Genomic DNA, 20,316 nt, shown 5'->3' with positions numbered 1-20,316 from the left:
TTAACGAGATATATTAAAGTTGTCTTCAGCACAAGATGTCCCAGGTTCGAACCCCAGTGGGAATGCAAACTATGTTCCGAATGAGCTTTATTGGCGAATAAACAGTGTACCGTACCGTTCGTCGGTTGGAGACTGTAAATGGTCCCCTGTGCAAAAAGAGTCATTCACAGTGCAGGCAAAATTGTTTCCCATGGTTTTCAAAAGCGAATGTGACTGTCGCTGTCACATAAGTAAACGAGGCTGGAATACTCGATAAACGAAGGTGCGACAGTAACTGATCGATGGGTATATGAACACAAACTGAATGTACCTGTCGATAAATAACATTTCTGCCACAAATTGATTTTCAAACAAAGGTTCCAATGCTGTGGAATTGTTACACGAAGGATTCTGCATAGCAACAGAAAGCAGTTCCCCAACATGCAAGAAATAAACCAGTAATTCTCAGATTTTAATCAAGAAGCTCTCAGTGGGAGCTCTAAATTGGCCGCAATAAAGCTTATCATAAACATAGACAAAGAGCTTGATAAAATAATGTAAATCGAAAAAATGGATACAAAATTTAATTAACTGTGTTATGAATAATTAAGTTATACTATGTGCTTGACCTTTGCATGTGACTGAGGGTAGAGTTTTGGCCTACCTGACTACTGTCATGCTTCTTAAGACGTTTTCTTGAATTTGAATTCAAGACCCAGCCTTGATTACGAGTTTAAAATGTTCTGGAAGCGAACATGTTGACAATAATTTGGACTTTTTCCATTAGAATGTTCCACATCCAGGGCATTTTGCTGCTTTATAGATCACGTGACAGCTTGTACATAAACAGAGGTTGTAAACAAAGTCTTCATTCCTGTTTTATGATCAGACTGTTGAATCACTTCTAGTTGTGTTCAGATATAATATGAGAGGAATTACTTATTTAAATTATTCATTGGAATCACAAAGTCTTTTTTGACTTGTTGGACTAAAACACATCTTTGGGATTCATGAGGACTCGTTCAAACACATTCTGGATTATAACATTAAGAAACATCAAGAAATTCAAGACTATTGGAATTCATTTGGAACATTCTATACTTTTGGACTTGTGATATTACGTTTTAAATTGCCTGGGATTTGATGATTAACAATACTGTAAGTGTCTTTCGAATATTTCGCTTTGTATTCTATGAAAATAAATTATTTGTTGATTTTAATAACTTCTTGATTTTGCTTCTTTCTGTTACATAATTTAAGACCATAGTGTCAAAACAATTGGTCCCAGATCTTAAGATAGGTTTTGATTCTATTAAGAGTACTGTGTAGGAGGAGGTAGACCAAATGAAGGTCAGAATGACGGAAAGAGAGGCTAGTATGCAGTTGTATTCCTATACGGCCGAGGAGTTTTAGACTGAAATACAAATATGGAGGAACATAAAAATCAGTGTTAAACACTCAATCTAAAGTTGATAAACCCATAAATGACTTTAAAAGATGTTTCTTAAACTCGATGAACACCGACAAAAGATGACCTTATTTTTCTATGGCAAGCCTCATAAAGGGAGTCAGAAAAATCTACCAGACCGTTAAAGGCCTTCTTAGGGAGACATTTGGATCGAGAATATCTGGACAACATCTTGTTTACAAATGTACACTGGCTCCAAGGTGACCGATCTGGCTCCAAAATAATCATCCTGCAATTTTATTATTATTATTATTATTATTATTAATTATTAATTATTACGCTGCGGTTTTAAGGTAGTAGGTATTGACTATGGGTCATCCACTAACTCAGGAATTGATGATTATGTCAGAGTTACCTCCCAATCACAATGGAAAAGTGCATCGATAATCCAGCTGATTAACTTCAAACAAGGATTAGTATGAATGAGCTGTAACTGGTAATGAAGGCCATGAAGAATTCCCCCGATTATTCACAAGCACCGTATTAACCTGACTAGAACTGTGATTTGTATAAAAGTACAAGTTCTCTGGCAAATTTATATATTCATTAATTCCCGTTGACAGTCAGTCAAAATGGCTTGGTAAATTTGTCTATGTGTGCACTCCCGCTGACAGTCCAAATGACTTCGCAAATGTATCTCTGTGTTCGCTCCCGCTGACAGTTAGTCCAAATGACTTTGCAAATTTATCTGTGTTCACTCCCGCTGACAGTCAGTCAAAAATTACTTGACAAAATTTATACATGGGTTCATTGCAGCAGATACCGAGTTAAAATTACTTATTAAATTTGTCTAACTTTTCAAATGAGGTTTATTCCTGATGGTATTGAATCAAAATCAATTGAAAAAGGAAACAAAATATTGAATAATTTTGTATAATATTAGAGAGATTTACTAAATATGCATTACTAACGTTTAATTAAAACAAAATTGTTTCAGATAAATATACGCTGTTATATATGAACATGCTTTCTTACCATCACTGATGGATGTTTTGTGAAATATATACTCAGGGTAATATGTTTCATTCTATTTACACAACATCGTCATTGTTCTAAATTTTGAAAGCGAAAATAAATGCAATTTTACATCGGGTTTTATAGTTACAATATCTTTTTATTTTCGTGCTTTTTCTCCAACAAATAAACTTTCTATACATCTTGTATTATCTTTCTTTTAAATTATTTTTTATTTAATTTACTTCTTTAGGGGGAATGGGTCATTCCCTCGGCATTACCTTTAATCCATATAAACCAGAAATATACTTTAATAAATTATATTCGACTGTCATTTATTTTCTGCTTAGTATTTTCTCGTTTTATCAATAGTTCGTGTTTATTTGTTATAACATTAGTCAATTTAGTATTCATTTTACTTGATTTGCTTTTGTTAACTTAATTTTCTGCGGATTTATTTTCTTCTTTTAAACGTGTGTTTGATATTTCGTGTTACTGTTCAAATACTTTAAGTAACACATTTTGTATTGTTTGTCATATATTTATTAATACATGCACGTTTGTTTTCTTTTAGCTACGGTAATAAACAAATTTATATATTTGAATGGTGGTTTTATATTTTTGCTACGACACTAATGACTCAGAGCTGACTTGGAGATTTTGCGTGCTTGATTTATTTCAAAGGTTTTCTTCGTGCATGAATTTTGCCCATATGACATGTTGCATTAAAATGACGAGTTAGTCTTTATAAGGAATCATCAAAAGAGAAATATATAAGTTACTGCACTTTTGTTGCTCTGTTATTAAAACATCACACAGTGTGTGTGTGTGTGTGTGTGTGTGTGATTTAAATTTTTAACGTAGCTTTAATAATTTTTCAGTCATATCGCTACGATGTCTGCAGTGTGGCAGTTTACAGTGATGTCAAGCACTGGGGCATCATGCTGTAGACATGTAGCATGTTGTCCCACAGTTATACAGTCATAAAGACTTTGTACACAGGAGTTATTAAGACATTATTCACAGTTATTAAGAAATTAACACATTATACAGAGTTATTAAGATTTTGTACACAGTTAACATAATATACAGTGTTATTAAGACATTATACACAGTTATTAAGAAATTGTACAAAGTTAACACATTTTACAGAGTTAACAGAGTTTAAAATAAATACTTTTTCCTACTACGTAAAGGTATTGAAAGTCATGTGCTAATTACCTGCATTGTGATAATTATGCTACTTCACTGAATACATCTGTCAATATCTGCATTAGCTCCCTTTGTTCGTTCCTACCATTTATCAACATGAAGCAACGTTCTGGTGCGCTGTAACCGTTTCATACCGGTTTTATCCTGTTCTGCTATCCGAACTGATATTAATCAAGGCAATTAATTAAGCAATTGTTTAATTGTTGATATGTTATTTCTTCTTTGCTATTTTATTCATTCTTTTTTCTCTCCTCTCCATCCTGAATTTCCAAGTTGTCGGACATAAAACGTAGTAAACCACACAACGCATTTTACTTTTCTCAATGACACACATAATAGTTTCTTGCTTGGATCATTATTTCTCTACACAATACTTACCCAATCAAAATGCCTTATGAGAAATACTACTACCTCGCAAATCCATCCCTTCCAGATAAAATATTGTAAGAAACAAGCTAAAAGTTATCTGCCCACCTAGGTTGCGGTCAGTAAGAGTGATCTCTTAATACAAAGATTGCCGCCTAATTCCGTGAATATTTTAGTTACTACTGAAGCGGGGAAAAAACACTCTTTATGTATGTAACTACCGGAGGCTGGGGAGGGTGTATGCGTATTATGATTGGGTAAGTATTATCGAAGAAACATATTTCACTAGTAAAAATGAACTGAAAAGAACTGTTTATCTTTGAGGGCTTGTATAATATGATCAGACGTGCATGGTCAGTAGCTCTATATTGGGATGAAACAACTGCCGTCATGGTTATTTTAGCAGATGACGGAATATCTTGATTTTCCTGTGAATTTCCGTTACGAGATTGAAAATTGATTATCCACGACTTCTCCAATCTGAGTGGTGCAATGAGGACGAGGTGACACTCTAATTCAATTGATTTCTGTATCACCTTTGTAGTCAGAGGTATTAGAAGGTAAGCGTATGCGTCCAAGGCATTCCAATCCATGGGTAGCGCATCGACTGCCCAGGATTTCTGATCCGAGACTGATGCGGCTAAGGTTGAGAGTTGGTATTCCACCTTGTCGCAAATAAGTCCACCAATGGTCGGTCCCATCAGGCACATATCTGAGTAGACACCAAGGGATGAAGAGGTCGCTCCATCTGTATCAGTTGATTGTTCCAGTACAATGAACCTCTAGCAGATTTTGTCGTCCCAGAATATGACCAACTTGGATGTGGGTTTGTCGTTGAAGACACAACTTTAGAAAATCGCACACCAGGATACAAAGGTCTGGGGACTTAGTTCCAACAAGCCGTTTGCGACAGGTCACTAATATCGAGTTGTCAGACAGAATGAGAACTCCCTTTTGATTTAGATATTCATGCCACCAATGAAAGGCTTTCAGAATGGCTTTCCTCTATAGAATATTGATACCTAGATGCCATTCCTGGGGAGACTATTCTCCACAGGCTTTTCAGAAAGATCGTAGAAAGTGTGCTCCCCACACCACTGTACTTGCATCCGTACCAATTGATTTATGTCAGTTTACCTTGCAGATGCATACTAGGTATGAGCCAAGTGAGATTGCTCCATTTCCGGAGACGGTACCTCATATTTGAGCAGATAACGAGAGATTAGTCCAGTGGGCAAACTTTCAGCCTCCATCGTGATAAAAAAATCAATTGTAACCAGTCCTAACACTAACCTCTAAATGCTGAACGCCTAGCGAGGCAGATATTAGTACCATTTTTACAGGTCTATGGTATGACTCGGCCGGGGTTCAAACCCGTGACCTCAGGCATCCGAGGAGGATTCCTCTAATCACTAGGCCACCGGAGCGGTCACTTTAGTAAAGAAGAAGGAACTTGATACCAATCATCGTCGTCTTTGCTTGCAGGTGGTGAGTTTGACGTGTATTGTGCAACCTGTGCATTAGCTGGAGACGAGCACCCAGGTCAACCGCTCACTAGGCTCGTGGAGCGTCCTGAATTCGATACTGTGACTTCCAAGGGGTCGCTGATTAGAGATTCCCTTACGTCTGTTGGATATTGAGGCACTAAACTGTGCATCGTATATAGTGGAATCTAGAAGTACCGTATGGGTTAGGCTGATTCATGTTAATGACTGTATAAACTTGGTTGGACAAACTGGACAAAAGCTGTTCTTCTGGTGGCTTATAATGTATTATCTGTTGTGGTCGTGGCCCTTTATGATCCTTTATATGTGGCCTAGTCCGGTCGTAACAGAAGCAGGCAGTCTTTGTGGGTTGTTGTTGTTGTAGGGTTTAACGCCATTTTTTCAGCACACGATAGGCTATACATGGCGGCCAGTATTAATGGTGAAGGAAGAACCCGGGAAAACCCCGGAAAGAACCACCGACCCACGATAAGCTACTGGCAAGCTTTCTCACATACCCACATTGGCTGAATCCGAGACTCGAACCGCCGCAGACAGAGGTGAGATGGCAGTGATCCGTAACGGAGAGAGCTTTAGACCACTCGGCCACTCTTTGTGGGAATGACATCGTCCAGTTCATGCTGTAATGACAGGTACGGGATGCTTGATCCACGTAACCTCTCCGCATATTTGTTTAGGCTGCTTAGTTTGTTCTTTCTCTTGCTCCTCAACAATAGATATGGAGTCGAACCCTGAAGTGAAATGGCCGATCGGTATCGCCAACAAGAATTTATATATCCCGTTGCGGCGGTGAATGGAGGGGGAGGCTGAAACTGTATATGAAGGTGTAGTTCTTTGGCATTTGTGGCTGATGCACCATGATTACATGTATGTCCCTTCAAAAGAAATTCACGCACTGACATGTCGGCATGTATACTTAAGAAGTCTTCGTCCTTTAATATGCGCTTCTATGCCGTCCCCTTTGGTACCCTAAACACAGTATTCCACTGATCTTCAGCCCATGCTGAACACATTCGCATGCGTAAATAAGTTCACAGCAGGACCCCACTACACAAGTGGGGTGATTGTCGGTATCATTCTTCCAGCGTTTGCTAAGTTTAGATCTACTTTTGCACATGGTCTAATCCGCAAGACAAGTAGAACAGAACGTATAAACGTGTACCCCTGCATCTGTTTTTATACTTCATGTCGGTGCAGAACTATAATTTATAAATATGTTTACCTGGAATATAGTGCAAATAGCAGACAACCTAATGAAGGTAATGAAGCGTCAATATATGAGAAAAAATAATAACGTTACCTGTAGGAAGGCTCAAGGACGGCTGTTCAGGTGAATTCACTGAAGCTTGGCTCATGAACGCTAACATTTCATTGGTGTAGAAAACTTACCTGTATATACAGGTCATAGCGGAATTATACATACGTTAAGAGTTTTATATAGCATACATCAGACTTGCGTACACATGTAAAATATAACTATACCCATAACTGTATGAGGTGTCGCACAAGCTACCCGTGCAAATACTATTAAGTGTGTGATGAAGGCAAAGTGATAAATTATCAAGGCAAAACTTTGTCGTCAGAGGAAGAAAGAAAAGTTGGAAATGTTGGATGGATGTTGGATGAAGTGAAGATTCCGACAACTTGAAAGTGTAGAACTTCCAGAAATTTGGTAAGGGGCCATCCATTAGTACGTAACAATCTGACAAGGACTGACCCATCCCCCCCCCCACCAAACATGCGTACTTTATTTTTACACACACACACACACACACACACCACCTACGTACGTACGCTTGACGCACCCATCCTTGAATGCTATAGAACGGTCTATATTTAATCCACGCAGAAACGATCAAGGATTAATCATATTAACGTGTTGAATAAAACAGCTTGTCCACCGACGTTGAATGTCTGGCTGCATCAAAGAAATAAGTTGCGTAACTTTAAAAAGTTTGTCAAGTGTCCGCGAAAATTCAAACGTAGACTGAACCTAGTCGAACAGGTTACGTATTAGACAAATTATTATCGAGGTTTCCTTTGTGTACGTACATTATCAGTAGACACCTCCCTCCATACGCAAGCGTATGCATTTGGGTTAACCCCCTCTCCCCTCTATGCGTACGTACTAAATGGACGACCTCTATTTGGAATTTGCAAGGCCTCTTTGTAGAGAGCGTTCTGTTAGCGGTATATGTAACTAAGATATTCATGAGATTTGGCATCAATCCCTCTGCCATGGAGAGATCACTCTTACTGACTGCCACATAGGTGGGCAGATAACTTCTAGCTTTTTAAGCTAAAAGATTTTATGTCAGGGCTGGATTTTCGAGGTAGTAGTACTTCTCATCAGGTATTATGACTGAATAACGTAATTAAAGAAGAAATAGACAAATAGAGCAGATCAGATCAAACTATGATTTCACTTCATCCAACCATCAACCCCTCTCATCGGTCAAATGAACGGTTACATAATACTCAGTACTGACCTCATTTCTGCTTCAGTGTTTCCAAACTGCTCTCCTGTGTCCATACTAAGTGTCCCGGCTCCACTGCCGAACCCGTATCCTTTAGGTCCGTATTTCCGTCCGTGACACACCTTACAGTACAGCTCTCCATCATGTTCTGTGGAGTTCGTGCTGTCCAACAGCTTGTTACAAAGTCCTGAAGTCAAATTATTATTTTTATTTTTATTATTATTATTATTATTTTTATTATATTATTATTGGAGAGCTGTCGTGGTGAAGCTTTTAAATCGTCGTACTTGTGACCAAATGGTTGATGGTTCAATACCCGTCCAGGTCAGCTTGGGTCTGCTGTCTCACTGTGTTCTTAGGAAAGGCATTTAGCTGCCGTTTTACTTTGCACAACAGTCAGTAATATTATTATTATTATTATTATTATTATTATTATTATTATTAAAACAGAAGTAAGATACGTCCTAAACAAAGAGTGATGAAGAACAATCAAAATGTAAAAATGGTTTACGTCATTTACTAAATATACTGGTAATCCAGAACAAAATATTTTGAAGCAAACCTCTCTGCAAAAAAATAAAAAATGCGGCATTTACACTGTCGCATTATTTAAAATTCGGATTTAATTCATGAATTTTGTCTGTGGTTTAAGTCTCAAGTGGCTTTACATTAAATTGTCTATTGTTCTGGATAGCTTTTTGAATTCTTGGCATCTATAATCATTACAATTCACATGAGCCGAGCTTGCAAGTGCGCAAATAACGCACAAATTTTATAAATTTGCGCTTTTGATAAAATCCTGGCAGCATCTCTGCATGAAGTCATAAAATGAGATATTTACCTTCCCTCAAATCACTGTCAGTCATCTCTTACGTAAGAAATGAAAGGCAAAAAGTGAATCCATTTTTTAAATTCCTGTAATTTGCAAAAGCACTTCATGTTTCACTAACGTAGTGAATTGGTTCTATGTACTATCAGCAAAACCAGCTACACTTTATTGCTTTGCCCAATCTGAAAAAAACCCTATTGTTAAGCTGCAAGAAGGCTCACCACACTTGAAGCAGAACTTATGCCATTTCTTGCCGGCCGCTATCCTCTCCTCAGCTGCGTAGACTGATTTACCGCATTTTGGGCACCTGGCTTGATCTGGGGGCTTGAATGGCATTCTATATTCCTAAAACAGAAATCTGCACCAGTCAACACTTGTACTGGTCTGCAACGAGAGAAACCATATGCTCCTGTGTATATTACGATATGCACTTAGTGTGCTCATACGATGTTCGACTGTTTATAAATAACAAAACCTAGAACTAGCTCAACCAAACCACTACGTAAGTCATTCACTTGTTCACTAAATAAATATTTAAACCTATATTTTAATCGATTAATCGATCAAATCCTCGATTGGTCAATCAACTGACCAACATTTCTATGTTGTTGCTGTTGTTGTTGTTGTAGGGTTAACTCCATTTTTCAGCACTATATAGGATATTCATGGCGGCCAGTATAAATGGTGGAGGAAGAACCCTGGAAAACCCCGGAAAGAACCACCGACCCACGAGAGGCTACTGGCAAGCTTTTTCACATACCCGAGACTCGAACCCACGCAGACAGGGGTGAGATGGCAATGATCCGTAACTGTGTTCGCTTAAGACCACTCGGCCACTCGGGGTCCCATTTCCATATGCAGATTGATAAATCAAATAATTAATCGTCGATTGAGCACCAGTCATGATGTCTTTATTTTGTTAATCAAATGACAACAAAATATATTTAGATCGACAAGCCTCAACTGCGTCATTAACACGACTATTGCTTCTATGCAGATTACAGTCCCTAGCTCTAACGCGGTACTAGTTACGCCGACCCCATCCCCAACTCACCACCCCCACCCCCGCAAATGCCACCGGTACACTTTTTGTAATTAGTAACATACAGCCGGGACAAACACAGCATAGGTATGTACTACACGCTAATGCCTGTATTTACAACACAGAAAACGTCATATATAATTGAAGAAGGTGCCATGTGTGCAGCATTCGTTGATGTGAAATTTCAATCGCTGTTACAGTCTATATGTGGAAACTGCGTTTGCATTATCGTCGGACACAGGTATAAGAAAGAAGAGTTACTGCTGCTATTGCTTGCGGTGGTGGTGATGATCTCGAAACTAGATTTTTTAAAAATGTTTTGGGAAAACATTCTCTGCTGTTTTAGTTCGAACCTATTGTAGAAATTAACTGCATTGTACAGACCTCTAATCCACACAGCTATGGTTGCATCAATGTACTATTTCCGTTGCAGCATATGGTGCACACAACCTTGTAAAACTGTATACTTGCTGTGCAGTTCATAAGAAATGAATATAACTGACTGTTACTTTTTGATTTAAATCAACATGTTCCACTCCATCATCGTAAGCAATAAAATATTTTTAAACTATTATGCACACCTTAAATCTAAACATGCCATTCTTCATTTCAAACCAGATATGGAATATCATAAACAGAACAGGTTTAAACTTTCTGATTCACGTCCTCTAATAAGGGACGCTGTTTAGCCTCTGAAATAATAAATTTAAGTATATTTTCTCAATCTAAGGTGGTCTTGTTGGTGTGCATTTGGAAACATTTTCTTAATTGCCATACGTGTATTCGAAACAACATTTTCCAACAATCTGAGTAGATTTTCCAAAACGTCAACGTAGAAAGAACCACTTATTCTATATTAAAATATTAAGTATTGTATGAGGTAACTAACTGTCCATCCCTTTAAGCCACATGCCTCAAGAGAAATTTGATCTTTTTACGCCAAATGTATCATAAGAAATTCGAGTTCATTAGGCTTAAGTATTATGAGAAATACGATCTCTTTAAGCCATAGCGAGCGAAATTCGATCTCTTTAAGCCATATCGAGCGCAATTCGATCTATTTAAGCCATATCGAGCGAAATTCGATCTCTTTAAGCCATATCGAGCGAAATTCGATCTCCTTAAGCCATATGTATGATGAGAAATTCGATCTCTTTAAGCCATCTGCCTCAAGATAAATTTGATCTCCTTACGCCATGTGTATAACAAGAAATTCGACATCTTTAAGTTACATGTATAATGTGAAATTCGATCTCTTTAAGCAGCAAAAAACACTCTTTAAGTTGTATGTACTCGTGAAAGATCTGCTCTTTCTAAGCCATATATACACTGAGAAATTCGATCTCTGTAAGCCATATCGAGAGAAATTCGATCTATTAAAACCATATCAAGAGAAAATCTAAGTCATGTGCATTAGGAGAAATTCGATCGCTAAAAGCCATATGAATCGTGAGAAATTTGGTCTCTTTATGGTCATATCGAGAGAAATTCGATCTCTTAAAGCCGTATGTATCATGAGAAATTCGATCATTTTAAGCCATATCAAGAGAAAATCTGTTTATTTAAATTATATGTATAATGTGAAATTCAACCACCTTAAGCCAAATGTATCAGAGATAAGGGAGTGGTTGTATCTATTATCGTGAAATTTACCTGAACATGCAGCAATTGCATCCTATTTTTTTCTTCTAACAGTTAATAACAGAGAACCTCGGTAAATCGTGAAAACTAATCATTTCTACACAGGACAGCTAAGAGTCAAATACTTTTGTTGGTACATGCACTGCTGCTCCAATGTATGTAATAATACCGAATTCTGAAGGAGGGCAGTGATGGTTGTATATTTAAGAAACACAGCAGATTATGTCATTACACAAACTAGATAGGAATTATAACATGTTCATGCCAATGCAAGCAGCCACGTTCTTGAGTTTCTTTTAAAGACTTGCATAAAAGCAGAATCGATAAACCCGATACCTTGGAAGCAAATCTTGGCTACAACCCTGCCATGTGGGGCAATCATCAAAACTTGTTTTATGTTCAGAGTAACACAGATTACGTTCAGTGAGATATAATATATACGGCTGATAGCTAAATACAGACACGAGTCGAGCCAACTTTGCAAAAAACGAGTGTGAAGCTAAGTACCGACACGAGTCGAGCCAACTTTGCAAAAAAACGAGTGTGAGCATGGAAGTGGAGGGGATAAATTGGTTGTTCAAGTCAATCATCCAAACCATGTAGTATGAAACCAGCAGTTAGAATACGTTTCTTTTTTATTGCAACAATAAATATATATTACCTAGGTTATTGCAGTTTACCATTTAATCCGCCTCCCCTCACCCACACAGTAAGATAAAAATTCTAACTAGGAAACATCTGTTTTGATACACACTGATAACTGTTTGAATGGAGTTTGCCACAAAATGTAACGGTTGATTTGGAATTTATTTTGTGCGTATGACCTCCTTCTATTCAAAGCTTATGAGGTGTTAAAAGCATATCCAAACTGAACGGTTTGGTATATAAGGACAATACAACTAACATTCCCATCCCTTGGTTTAGGAAAATATAGAATTAGGGACAGCCGGACGGACGAACATACCACAACTGGAGAAATAAAGGGTATCACAATATCCCGGCACTAGTCGTGAGGACAAAATGAACTTAATAAAACTTATATGCCATCACAAGCTATATGCTGATTCATGACCTTCAGAATATGTTGAATTTTTCTTGATTGTTTTGCCTTGCAAAATTCGCTTTGGATATACATGTATTTGTGAAAACGATGTTTTTATTTGCATTGATTATTTCATATATTAATATTTATCCTTTGGTTTTATCTTATTTTACTGAACAAGCGCCCCAGTTTTAAAAAAAATTATATATGGGTCTATACACAACTGGTTTAAAGAGCAGAGATTTAAAAATATGTGCTAAAATTTATCTTTTGTCATTTTCAATGCTTTCTCATTCATATATGTATTGTATCCTTCTTGATATGCCTTCACTTAACACCGATTAACATATGGTACTTATTTTAAACAAAAAGCAAATTTTACACCTGAAGAAAACGTTTGTATTTAATGGTGCTACAAAACAGACTGCGCAACATTCTGCCATTTTCAAAATTACATGATATACCTCAGTGTAGTGGAAGTGTGCACTAATTCTTAAAGAGTTTCTTCATAGTCTTTATTTATCTTTTATAGCAAATCTGTAAATTGGTCATTGTTGCGATGTATGATTTACCTGTTTTTGTTATTCCAACTTTTCAATAGGGAATGGACTCTAACCCTACACCCCAACATAAATATCCAAATATAAAAAAATCGGGTGACAAGGGTCAGAGGAAAATTGGACTACGGTGGCTAAGGGTTGTTGTTGTTGTTGTAGGGTTTAACGCCATTTTTCAGCACGCGATAGGCTATACATGGCGGCCAGTATTAATGGTGGAGGAAGAAACCGGGAAATCCCCGGAAAGAACCACCGACCCTCGAGAAGCTACTGGCAAGCTTTCTCACATTTCCACATTGGCCGAATCCGAGACTCGAACCCACGCAGACAGAGGTGAGATGGCAGTGATCCGTAACGGTGAGCGCTTTAGACCACTCGGCCACTCGGGGCCCCAGGTGGCTAAGGGATATGTGTGCCAAACGAGGGTCACGGAAAGAGAACCAATTGCAGAAAGTATGGCTCGATAGATTTTGAGATAAGGAGATATGTTTCAATAGTTTCGTTTCAACAATATTTGACCAAAGCAATTTCTACAGGTAACAGATCAACGAAGCATTTACCAGACCCTCGTATGGCGAAGATCGCAAGAAGCTGGCCCATTCGAAACACCCTCGTCTCTTTCAACCCCGAGTCGAACAAATCTACTGAAGATGCCACACCCAGTCACATTATCCTGTCACTAGGCCGACCAGTCATAATACTAACCTCACAATGCTGAGCACCAAACGAGGTAGGTGCTAGTACAATATTTTAGTATTTAGTACGACTCGGCCGGAGTTGGACCCCGCGACCTCCTGCATCCGAGGCAGACGCTCTAACCACTTTGGCCAATAAACTTCTTTGGGGTAGCAGTTTCTGAAAGACAACTAGTCTGGATCCGTTTTACACATTACAGAACAGTATACCGTGCCAGTTAAAATTACGTGTTGATCAGGACCAAGGTTGATACCTTTCTTCCCTTTTTGTTGTTGTTGTTGTTGTTGTAAGGTTTAACGCCATTTTTCAGCACACGATAGGCTATACATAGCGGCCAGTATTATTGGTGGAGGAAGAACCCGGGAAAACCCCGGAAAGAACCACCGACCCACGAGAAGCTACTGGCAAGATTTCTCACATACCTACATTGGCTGAATCCGAGACTCGAACCCACGCAGATAGAGGTGAGATGGCAGTGATCCGTAACGGACAGCACTTTAGACCACTTGGCCACTCAGGGCCCCCATTTCTTCCCTAATCTGCCTCTACAAAGATTTTAGTGTTATTGTCTATCATTTTCTAGCAATAATTAAATTCCTTACTTCAGTGCCTAAAATTATTACCTTGTCTTTATAAAGGTTACTATCTTGCCCAGCAGAATATGATCAATTACAAACGTTAACTGGTACATTATCACATGAAAGTTCTTGTCCTCGGCGGGAACCGCAAGTCCTCGGTCGGAATTAAACTAATGAAAATGGATATTTTATTATCTGTCATGAAGGAGTATTAAAGATATATTTAACTCTCTCTCTCTCTCTCTCTCTCTCTCTCTCTCTCTCTCTCTCTCTCTCGTTGCGGGTCAATGCATCAGTATAAAGAAGAGAGAACTGGTTTGTTTGGTGTCTAAAGGCACAGTAATAGGATATTTAGAGCAATGGCAATTGAATTAAAGTACGTTGCCTACGGCACACCAATGTTGAGGAAGAAGAGGATTGTTTACGGAAAGCTAACCATTAATGATCAGAGGTCACCTATGGGGCTATGCCCTAGGCTTACCGTCATAAATCAATAATGGAAAGAAAATGTAGTAAGTTAGTGTGGGATACAAGTGGGTTTGTTTCCGTACAAAATGAGACTTATGAGAAAATGTTCTCGAGCACAATTCGTTTGGATGAATGCAAACTGTGTTGACTAAGTCCGTCCGCCTGTTTTAAGCAACTATATCTCAACTATGTACATGAAACTTTATCAAACAAACCAAGGGACGTTCTGTCAAGATACCTTTTACGCCTAACTTTATTTGAACTCGTAGTTACGGTGATATAAGGTGCCTGAGCATTACTAAGTGGAATGGAATGCAGCCTAAATCCGTCGCAAGCCTGAAAACTACATATGTTTTTATCATTATCGTTACAAAGCCCGGGTTAAAGGGTACAGGTAGCGGAAATATAATGAGCGGTTGTATCGAAGATGGAGATAACAAAGATACAAACATCATCATTTCAGGTTTAAAAGCAAATAGTTTCACACTCTGAAGTATGCTGGCTAAAAGATTGATATGGGGGGGGGGGGGGAGGCCGGAAATTTTGAAGTAAAGCTACAGCAATTAAGAATTCACCGCACCACCCATGTTATTTTGCATCCTTTGTCTGCATCCCTCCTTCCTGCTAACCTTACCATGCAGATCCGTCCAAATCATGGATCATATTATATTCCATTATCTTTGCCCCCCCCCCCCCCTTTTCACTGCAGTTATATCACACACTTTATTATTATTATTATAATTATTATCGGCTCACAAATGCTAATTTGAAGACTGGCCGTATATAGCCACTAAACAAAAACCGGACAGGTCGGATTATGTAGCATCAATACCCACTCGCTAGTTTAAAACTGAGACTAAAACGCTCAAAGCAAATTCTTGTAAGACCTGGATGGACTGCGATTAGTTTAGCCTTAATTTAACGTTATGTTTCGAAGTCAAGGTGTGTTTTCCAAAACTCATCTACACCTCTCGTTAATCGATTAGTAATTTGCTATAAAAAAAAAAGGACTATAACATAAAATTTTAAGGCTGTATCAGAGTAAAAGAATGTAAAGACAGAAATCTGTTTAAATCTCTCTTTAAAAAAAAAATTCCAAGCTGAATAAAAAGTATGTCAGTAAAAGTAGACCAGTAACACGAATAATGAAATCTCTCTCTCTCTCTCTCTCTCTCTCTCTGTGGAGCCGCTGTTCCATTTGGGAGGGCGTTGGGCTGATAATACATGGGTAGCGGGTTCAGCATTCGTCTAGGCCAATCCGGGTTAGATGTTCTGATATCATCTTGGGAAAGGCACATTACTCACATAACGCCTCGTCTCTCTCTCTCTCTCTCTCTCTCTCTCTCTATATATATATATATATATATATATATATATATATATATATATATATATATATATATATATATATATATATATAACATGGAAATCACAGAAATAATTCAACTGGATATATATGGAAAATAAAAACTCTTCTGCAAGACTAAAATACCGGAAAGTAATTAAAATTGTTGAGCCAACAAATGAATGAATGGTTAATTTCAAGTTAAACACTACCTTGACTTACCTTACTTCGGTGTTTTCTTGATGGCTGCGTTTGCTAAGTGTGCACACGACACCAGCATATTTTAAACTTTGCACACGTTACTATCGCCGGTAGTGAATGTACATACAAGGGCGAGCTGACTAAGTGCGAACTTCCCTTCGTGTTTATATGCAATAATAACAACGCTTACTAATCGCAATGATATTCACTAATTAGAACCTTGTTTACGGTCTTGAGGTAAAGTATGTTGGTCTCTCCATGAGACAGTATATGACGATTTACTTAAAAATATAATTTCATTAGTGATCAAGTAAACAAGTGTGTGTGTGTGTGTGTGTGTGATTTAGATTTTTTAACGTAGCTTAACAATTTTTCAGTTATATCGCTACCATGTCTGCAATGTGGCAGTTCATAATGATGTCTAGCACTGGGGCATCATGCTGCAGACATGTAACACGATGTCCCACCCAGTCACATTATCCTGACACCAGGCTGACCAGTCCTTTCACTAACCTCTTAATGCTGAGCGCCAAGCGAGGCAGCTGTTAGTACCATTTTTTTTAAGTCTTTGATATGACTCGGCCGGGGATCGAACACACGACCACCCGCATCCGAGGCGGACGCTCTAACCACTAGTCCACCGGAGCGGTCAAGTAAACAATTAACGTACATTATATCTAACACTACCACGTAGTCTGTCATGTCATATTTGGGAAGGAAAAGAAACAATGTAATGCAAGAACTCTGAACAAGTTCATTTCCTTGTTTCAAGAATAAGAAAGAAAACGTGTTTACTCTAATTCTGTGTAATCCATTGTCTTTGATTCTACACGTAATTTAAGTTTCCTTGCTCTAAAGGAGTACTGATTCAAAACTGTTGACAAAATATACATTCCATTAGCTTTCTGTTTAATTCAAAATATCGAAAATCGTGAAACAGCATGTGCTCCCTGTAATCGGCTGAAAATCTCCTTTATTAAAAGGTCAGCTTGGACACAATTAGGTGTTTGAGCGTGTAAAAATAGAGGCCGACTTTACGTAATGTGATCACCTGACGCATCGAAATGGCAGTCGCAAATGGCAGATATAACTTCTGATGGTTCATAGTAATTTCTATCTCAAGGTGTTACCAACAGAGTAGTAGTATAGTAAAAGGCGGCTATGACCTCACGCTAGAAGTTATTACATGTTGATCTTTGTAGGACTTGCAGTCTCTGTATAGATAACTGTTGAAAGATCTGGTGCTTCACGGAGTAGGTCATTCTGTTTTGGCATTCGGACTGGAGTCCAATTTGCATTCTCAAATAGTCAAATGTGAACACGTCCCCAGCAGTCGCAGGAGGTTAGAAGGTTACGGGCAAAAAATAGACTTCGATACAGTTTTAAACCCTCACCCGAAAGCCGTTCATACTAACGACCGGGTTCTGTGGTCAGCGATTGCAATGTGCAATAGCTACTGATGGAACTAAAAGCAGGGCTAGTACCAGGTCCGAGACTGGGCTTGTGCGGGAAAAAAATGTTCGCGTGCAATTGATCATACCTGAAAAAATATATATTATCCGCCTTACAAACACTGTTTGTGAGAGTTTGCATATTTTATGATGCTTATATCAAAGTTTACACCAGATGAGCAATTAGACAGAGAATTGCTTTATTTTTTGAGTGTTTGCATATTATACCAAGAGACATTATTATTGATCACGTCGGTGGCATCATATCAGATAAACGCATCGTGAACTTATAAGTGGCATCTAAACAGACGAATAATATGCGTGGCGAAGTAGGAAAATATAAGAAGGTAGCTCGTCCTGTGCGCGAAAGAAATATTGATCTGGCAAACACGAAATAGTTAATTCAATATTTCAAGCAGAGAACTCCCAGGGTACCAGCCGACGTTCACTCTTTATTGTTGCTCAGGGATACGAAATAAATCCTATTCAGTAATTCGCGGATGCTTGTTCTTGTTTTCTTTTGTGGGCGCAGCAAAAGGTTATGTTGCTGTCTTATATTATATTCTTCGTTGTCTGTTATTTTTTAAAAAACATATACTTTGATATAATATTTATTATGTAATGGCCGCCAGGAGAACACGTAATGGTGCATAATTTTTGTAGCTGTTTAGTCGCAACATCTTTTGTGATGGCCAGCGTGATACGTAACTATAAACTTTGGCTATGGACTGTGATCGCACTAAATTGCTGCTGTGATGGGCGGAATATGCTCTGTTTGGGGCATGATTGGATTTTAATTAGGACTCGTTAGGATGAAGGTCCGTCAGAGTTAGCAGCGTAGGGTCAAGTAGAGGAACACGACAAAGTATAGCCAATCCAGAGACATTTTGTGTCATTTTGAAATAAGTGTTATAAAATGAAATTGTCCAGGAATAGTTATTAGTAAATGGAGACTAGAGAGAATTACTCTGACATCGATGGGAGTGTTAAAATTTTGGCGATTACATAAACTTAATCCTGATTAGCTAAGCTAAACAAAGGAATGTGTGTGCAAGCACACGAAATTAAAGTTTGTAAGTAATCTCCCTCGCAAAATTATTCAAAGTTACTGTGGGAAGCCAGAATTTAGCTCCGATAGATAACATGTATTTCTCGTCAAATTGTCTGAAAAATTTGAGATACCCGGAACCAGAGAGATATTAGGATGCATAGAAAGAACGAGTCTCGAAAAGGCAAGGCTGAGCCATATACAATACACTCAGTGATGAAGGTTTGTAATTCTTGAATTTATTCCTTTTTAATCCATACTTCAAGTTTCCTTGAGTCCAGAAGTTGGTCGGGCATTCGTTGTCTTCAATATTATACGATTCATGTATTGTAAGAATGTCATTCATTATTTCATTGACATGCCTTTGTTCAGATGTAGTGCTTTGTATGTAACTGAAAACATGTATTGTAGGAATTTCATGCATTACCCTGTTACGAATAGTGAGAATTAATTCTTCTGTCTTTAATGATATGTAACATGTATGCTAAGAATTGATTTAACGATTTAACTATGATTATGTCAATTGCTAATTAGAAAGTAACGTAGGTAGGGCAAGGAGTTCATTAAGGAGGAAAAGTCAATTAATTCATTTGTGTAATTAACTTATGAATTCACTTACCCGGGAAAAATTGGCGTGTATCGACCAACATCATTCAGCTAGTAATTTACATCCCACAGTGGGTTGTAATAGCTTATCTACGAGGTCTAGTTATGTCATGGTTCAAGTTATGAATGCGAGAAGCCGCTAAATAGACATTAATTTGATGATAATAGGTTGTGTGTATTTCAGGATGCAAACTGACCTCATTAGCTTAGTTCTCTTGAATTACGACAAGACGATATCTGAAGTGAAAAGAGTGGGAACATTGTTTGATCCCAGGAGAAGAAAAACATGCCAAATATTTAGGTTCAATATTATATTTATTTGAAGGAGAAAAATAGCTCCTGTTTTACACAGTGGGAATGAGTGCACGCTACCATCAACTTACGGTTGATGACCCAAAGAGGATGGAGAGAGGCAAGGAAAAGAAATATGACAACGCTTGCCTGTCACCAACAGTGATTTAGAAAGGACTGGAAACAACCAGATTAACCTGACATGCAGGCAATTTGAGTTCGATCATTCACTCGATCCTATGATGAAATTTGTTTTATCGGTATAACAGAAGGTCTAATTGCATTTCGCATAAATTTTAAATTTCTATTTCTAAGGGAAATTGCATCATTCAAATGCCATATTTGTCATGGAATGGTGTATTGTTCGGAATAGATATAGTGTACTCAGATTTCGTTTCCGTGTACAGCGTTACCTGAGGGTGGTTTATCTATATCATACATTATTTCGATGAGTTCGGTTCACCCAATGCTGCACGAGCAAAGTGCATACGATGAGAAAACCGATGTACATGGAGTGCACAAGCCGTGTATTGCAACACAGCCTGTGTGCATAAAGTCTC

The 20,316-nt window shown here is 38.1% G+C and overlaps 1 protein-coding gene across 2 annotated transcripts in view; it reads right to left on the bottom strand.

Moving 5' to 3' along the window:
• LOC149790364 (cysteine and glycine-rich protein 2-like) overlaps window positions 1–16,517 on the bottom strand; it is a 26,430-nt gene extending 9,913 nt beyond the window's left edge. The window contains exons 1-3 of one of the 2 annotated variants that reach the window (XM_089972409.1): window positions 16,382–16,517; window positions 9,012–9,174; window positions 7,974–8,148 (exon numbers count right to left, since the gene is read on the bottom strand). In XM_089972409.1, coding sequence (XP_089828535.1) covers window positions 7,974–8,148; window positions 9,012–9,126 — 290 coding nt within the window. In that variant the 5' untranslated portion in view covers window positions 9,127–9,174; window positions 16,382–16,517. The remainder of the gene's footprint in view (window positions 1–7,973; window positions 8,149–9,011; window positions 9,175–16,381) is intronic. The other variant, XM_089972410.1, reaches the window with a different exon arrangement.
• Window positions 16,518–20,316: the final 3,799 nt, after the last annotated feature.

Source organism: Sinohyriopsis cumingii, chromosome 10, assembly GCF_028554795.1.
Source record: "Sinohyriopsis cumingii isolate HCF-2022 chromosome 10, ASM2855479v2, whole genome shotgun sequence".
In the NCBI taxonomy this organism is placed as follows: Eukaryota; Metazoa; Mollusca; class Bivalvia; order Unionida; family Unionidae; genus Sinohyriopsis; species Sinohyriopsis cumingii.
The sequence above is the reverse complement of the archived record's forward strand: the minus strand, read 5'-3'. Positions and strand labels throughout refer to the sequence as shown.